General features: G+C 51.9%; 2 protein-coding genes across 2 annotated transcripts; both read right to left on the bottom strand.

Annotated features, from left to right (window-relative positions):
* Positions 1 to 2,478: 2,478 nt before the first annotated feature.
* Positions 2,479 to 2,763, bottom strand: APUU_80339S (uncharacterized protein; the record flags this gene model as incomplete). The annotated part of the gene is made up of 1 exon (XM_041696608.1): positions 2,479 to 2,763. The coding sequence occupies one exon, from the start codon at positions 2,761 to 2,763 to the stop codon at positions 2,479 to 2,481; it is 285 nt and encodes a 94-aa protein (XP_041562222.1).
* A 1,806-nt stretch (positions 2,764 to 4,569) lies between these two features.
* Positions 4,570 to 4,827, bottom strand: APUU_80338S (uncharacterized protein; the record flags this gene model as incomplete). Its single annotated transcript, XM_041696607.1, has 1 exon — positions 4,570 to 4,827. One exon carries the CDS (start codon positions 4,825 to 4,827, stop codon positions 4,570 to 4,572), a length of 258 nt encoding a protein of 85 aa, XP_041562221.1.
* Positions 4,828 to 6,172: the final 1,345 nt, after the last annotated feature.

The following is a 6,172-nucleotide window of genomic DNA, read 5'->3' as shown; positions in this document are numbered from 1 at the left end:
CCAAATGACCTTGTGCACTCTGTTCCAAATAGGGGAGTGTCAAGCGGCAGGGCATGGATATGTTTGGCTGTCCATCATGAGATGGCCTTGGCCTTCTAAAGGAAGCATAGAGCAGACTGTAGCAGAAAGCACAGCGGGGCGGCCATGGGATCCAGCAATGGGATCAGCGTCGGTTTGCGAACAAGGGTGTAGGACAATCCTATACAACTGCTGGGCCTCGGATTCGCTGATTGCAATTTCCCAAATCCAACACAAGCTGTATTAACTCGCAGCGGCATCTTCTAGTTGCGTATTCATGGTCCAAGCCTGCTTTCCGCCGTCGCTATTTGGCTCCAGTGAAATGGTTTGGTCTTACTCGAGCTTCAATGCAGCCCTATTCTTTTACCTTGTCCTTTGGTATCGGCCTTTCGACCATATGGAGCTTTTGCTATCAATGGAGAGCCTCATATGTCTTTATGGTTGGGATCCCGTCTTTCAGTGGTGGCCTCCACTGGCTCTGTGGCTTTCTCATGCTTCCGCAGCCCTAAGTTCAAAGCCCGGAAGTAGCCTGTAATGGACTTTCACGGAAGCTGAAGTGCATCTCAAACGGCAGACCCGATGACAGTTATAATAACCGTTGAGTTGTGGTCGAGACTCGCGTTGACCCCGGTTGTCAGTTGTCACTGTGGTACTGGCCGAATATCGAATTCTAGACGGTGTCTCCGACATCCACGTATCTTGCCACCGCAAAACGAGCGGAGATCTCCTCGAAGGCATCAGTTGGTTCCGACATGGGCTCCACTGTCCGTCGGCCTTGCTGGTATATTTGCTGTGGCTAATCACTAATTGAAGGCGAAGGTCAGGGTGTTTGGTATCAATCCATTGATGCCACTGGGAGGTCCAGACGTGAAGGTCTGCTGGGGGGTAAGGATAAGAGTCTATAAAGGCTTCTCACGAGCGTGGTCGGGCTATTCTGCTCACACAGACAGCAAATCGAGAATTTCGACCCCCTGGGACATTTCCCCTGGGTGGCATTGGGAGGGATGTACGTTTGGAGGTTATGCTCCTGGGCAGAACGCACATCGTCTTCTATAATGGTAATCCATCGATGGAGGACAATCGCAATATATGCGATGATTGTCTAGATTGGTTAGTTATTCCTGGATACCAGGGCCAACCCTTCATGGACGTACCTTGCCAAGATCATCTCATCCGCGAGGAAGCCACTCGGTTTCGAATGGATGCCCTTCCAGGGTTGCTAGCACGGTGCGAAGCCGACACACCCCGTGAGTATCCTTCGTGCAATCTGTCCACCGAGAGACACAGCTCCGGTGTCCATAGATATATAGAGTACCCTCGTGAGCCATTCGATATCTCCCCAATACGGGTAAAAGTCCGGCTTTCCAGCGCATTACTCATGACGAGACTCGGTTCTTCCGGCGCACCGTGTATGCTAACTGCAGCATGGGATATTCTCGTAGCTTCTAACAGAGCACGTCCGAAGTTTTGATTACTGTCTCCATGCTGGCATCTGGTTCAGGACAGCCACCATGCGGTTAATAGCATCTATTCTGTAGCCCTAAGTGTGTCACGTGCCCGGTGACTATACTGGCATTGTGTGTCTGGTTGAGGTTCCAACGGCGCAGCTAATATGTCAAATGTATTGGGGGTGGAGTTAGTAGCTGCAGGTGGAATGAGTTAAATCCTTGTCTCAACACCAGCAATACCACCATGACCTTCATCATTAGACGGCAGGTATACAGAGCCCCACGCACACGGTCAAGTGGTTCAACAACGTCCTCGTCACAAGAAGCATGTATATCGGAGGGCGTATGGCCATTGCCAATGACACATATGCCCGTTATGTATTGTTCGAGCATACCGGCATGGTATTTTTCTGTCATCTTTCCATGGGACGTCCAGTGCACGTATTCTGGTCAGGTAGGCCCAGTGTCCATCCAGTATTCCAGGCATTCTTCTCAGCGAGCCCGAAGATAATGGCATCTGTCCATGACATGCAGTTTCGAGCTTGCCTAGACTAGGGCCATATTCCACACAAGTAATGTGGGTGGTCCAGCGTGTTGCATTTAGGGTGCGAGCGGAAACCCAGAGCTCGTCCATGAGGTAAACACCAACGGTCTGTTTCCCACCGCCAGAGATGCTATATGATTGTTGAGTACGCAGGTGGCGTATTTAACCTGATATCCTAATGTTCACTTTAAATCTTTTTTATTTTCTTTTTTCCTTGACTCCCGCCTCTCGGCTGCATCGCAGCGATGCAGCTCTGGTCTCGAGCCACCCATTTCTTGTGGACCTCACATCATCCACATGTGTCCTTCCCGATGGCATGTAGGAGAGAAGTGCTCTGCAGTCCTATCCTCTCCCCGCGAACGGCATCAGATTCTGACCGTTACGGAGCTGAGCTCCTATCGGGTGGAGGTGGCACAGTCCAATATAGAACGTGTGGTACAAGCTGCACCAGGCCGCCAACAAGTATGACTAGAGCTGCGCAGTGTGTCTTGTGATGACAAAGTACACCTCTGGATCGCTATAAAAACTGGCCCCATCGACAGTCCGCTGGCTAGGCACTGTCCGTAGGTCCCAGGGGTATACCCTCCAGTAGTCTGGCCGATTTAACTCGCGCGCAAGATCGAACACATCCGCCGCCGTGTAGGGATTAGGATTGGTTAATGCGACGGAATCAAGTCGTTTGCGGTCACGGCTGGGGGTGACTTCAGCGCCAAAAATAACGATGCAAAGATAGTGTGGGAAGGCCGCAGCCATGGGCAGTACTGTACCACCCTACCAAGATGTAGATCCGTTAGGAAGAGACAGCCAGGTGAACGTAGGCGCTGCTAGGGGGCTCCAGGAACAGCATGCCTCGGGGTGCTCTTTCGGATGGGAAATTTTGTCGATGGGCAGGGAAAAGAGCCCAGTCAGTACAGAGTGGTCTTACTCGGTGCACAATGAGGTCCAGTCCAGTTAACCACAAGCTGCACTAACAGAACACTTGCTAACCCTGCCATTCCACATGCAATCGAGCAAGCCCCAAACCAGACAGCCGAACGACTATATAGAATATATGTGCAGGGGAAGGCAGACTGGCTCCTTTTTCCACTGACCGGGCTAAGGTCAGACAGCTTTCATTGAATGCTGCCAAGTCAGGGCATGAGGAGTTGCAGCTGCTGTGCCACTCAGCGCAACGACATATCGAGGAGGTCAAAGGATGGCAGGACGGCTTGCCCAGTTTCATTGACCTGTTCAATAACGGCGCAAAGACCCGGGGGAGGCGCTGCAGCTTAGACATATTGGTAGTTGATTGATACCCTGACAAACGACAGCCTGATAAACAGGGTGACTATATGCCTCGGATGCTGTTTCGAATGGGATACTTCCATCCGGGTATTTCGGCACTGTTGGCACTCCAGGGAAGTCTCGAACCAAACCCTAAATAACCTAGCCAGGACAGGAGTATCCATTCATCCGCGGTTCCGTCGGTGGTGAGAGGATCTCCTGGATCTTCTTCTGACCCACCGGACCCTGCGCCTGCCTCGAAGCTCAGGAATATTTGCTTCTTCGAAACCCTGGAGATACTGCAAGGCTATGTCCATATCGGGCTTGAAGGATTCAGGTAAGGTTGCATACAGATATCGGCCAAAGATGTACTTGATAACATTCTCAAGCATCTCTACCTGCTGGGCCCACGTGGCGTCAGTCTTGGGGCCGAGAAGCTGGCGCCAACCACCCACAATAAACATGGCGGATCAGGCTCGGCTGAGGGATACGTTAGGTCAGTTGGCATTCCCCACAAACTGGGGGCGGGCAGCTGTGTGCTCCTGTAGTGTCGTTGAATGCATAAGTCATTCTCACGATGCACGTTTTCAGGAGGGCTTCCTGGTTTTCATCATGAACAAGGCGTGATCCTGAAATAGGCACCGCAAGCCTGGCATATTACTGATATAACGGCACTCCTGACAAACAGGCTGAACCGTACAGCTCACCCTTGCAAGTGTAGTAGACCAAGAGTCGTTATGGCTAGGGTCGCTTTCATCAGGCCAGTGGATAGAACTGTCTGTGCCAATCCGAAAGCCCGGCCAATCATCTCGATATCACCAGTGGTGCATGCACTGATATCACCGATAATCCTTTGCTTTGGGTATATGTTGCAAGGTTCGAGTATCTAGATGTCGGCAATCTTGGGCGGATTGTAGTTGAGTGGGCCATGCGTTCGGCTTCCATACAAAGCTGGAAGCGAGAAACATCAGAAGCCATTCCAAACAGCTCTCCACAACAGGCCAGGACGCTCCCATGATACTTGTCTGGATCCTGGGTGGCCTCTAGAGACTAGGCGGCAGTATTCCACATGGACCAGTAGATTCCTCACTGTGTAGGAGCTTTTGTAGAAAATGTGGTTGCTTTGTTTGAGCCCTAATACACAGCAAACCCTAACTGTCAAGCAGGTAACCCGCCCCTCCATTGCCAGTGGTCAGTCGAGAAGCCCTTACATGCCCTGAACATCCTCTCTGGCCCGTATTATTTTGTCCAGCCTTCCCTGGCATTTGCTGCCTTGGCCGAATGAGAATGACGGGTTCAATGCTGCCAGTTCGATGCCGTCATGGAAGTATCGACGTTCCCAGTATTTCCGGCTGCGGTCAGCCCCTCTGAGCTCACCAGGACAGGATGGTGCTCGTGGATCATGTTGGGTGGGGTGGTTCCATTCGCGGGTCCATCAGCGGCGCTGGGATCCTCCTGGCCGTCCGACGCGCTACTAGACCCTGCACCTTCGTCAGGAAGTACGGGGAGGTCGGCCTCGTTGAAGCCGTGGAGAAACTCCATGGCAGTGTTCATGTCGGGCTGGAACGACGCAGGGAATGGTGCATTTAACTGCCGGATAGAGAGGTATTTGGTGACTTTCAGTCCATCTGATGTATTTAGCAAGTGGGTTTGGGATAGTGATTCCCCCGTACATCCAGGATTCGGTTCCTATAGAAGTATTACAAGAGGCTGAAGGAAAATGCAAGGTAGTATACACTATGGCCACTCCAGCAACCCCTGTTCGCCAGAGCTGGAGTTGGGTTTCATGAGGCATCATCCCCAGCTCTCTGCACCGAGCCCAATCGGGTTCTTGTCTCTGTCTTTAAGTCCAACCGAGGGCCATAAGTTGGTAAGCACCAGTCCACCGAGATCGGCGGTGCCCCGTTGGAGCAACTTCCCATATAAGGATCGCTAGCAGACGCGAGCACAAGCTTGGAAAGCAAGCCAGCCCGTTTTATGGAGGTCGAACGGCAGGCGCTCTGACTATGGTACCGTACCACCTGGGGCCCCGGTCCGTGAAGGCTTTTCGCATCTAAGGCTAGGACACTGCGGGCCGGATTTCCACTATCTCGGGACACAAAAGACGAAGAATCCTGATACATCCAAAGACCTGGTCAACCTCAAGATTAGGGAGGCGAGGTTTTGTCCCCACGGTGACCCTTCGGACATTGAATGTCTTCTGGTATATCCGGGACATTAACGTATGGCCTCCCCACCTAGGAGATGAGTTCTGGCTGAATTGCGGGTGGATAGATAATAGACATCGGATCCTTGCGGCTAAGGATCCCAAGCCGGTATAGAAAAATCATGTTTTCTCGAACCGTAATGTCTGGCTCTTGTCTTGGTATTTCCGGATGTCCCATGGCAGTGTGGCTTTGTACCACAAAGCCACAGCAATCTCTCAACGTCGTGCCTCGGACGTCGACATGGGTGTGTTTCTTCTGACGGACATTCTCCCTGGTACAGGGTATTGTAGGACTAATAAGCCTAGAATGGGCAGCAGCATATTACCCAGATGAAGTCCTCGCTGTCAGTTCTGGCCTATATACAAGTGGCCCTGGCAGGACGCTGTATTCGAGCTATCCGTCCTTCTGCTCCTTCAGGTCGGCGACATACTAGGCTGCATCCTTCACCCCGTACCGTGGGTCCTTGGCTCGAGAATCTTGTAGAGGCGCATTAATGCCGTAGTACAATCCACAACCATAAACAGCGGTATACCTCGCCAGGGTGTACCTATTCAGATACCTTCACTGCTTGTGATAGTAGCATGCCGCACAACGATAAGTTGGAATTCGTCCGAGAGCAATAGCGCATCACACCAGATAGAGAAGCCGCAAGGGCACGGCCGTTTGCTCGTCCGTCACGATGAACTCGAAGG

Source organism: Aspergillus puulaauensis, chromosome 8, assembly GCF_016861865.1.
Source record: "Aspergillus puulaauensis MK2 DNA, chromosome 8, nearly complete sequence".
Lineage (NCBI taxonomy): Eukaryota > Fungi > Ascomycota > Eurotiomycetes > Eurotiales > Aspergillaceae > Aspergillus > Aspergillus puulaauensis.
The sequence above is the reverse complement of the archived record's forward strand: the minus strand, read 5'-3'. Positions and strand labels throughout refer to the sequence as shown.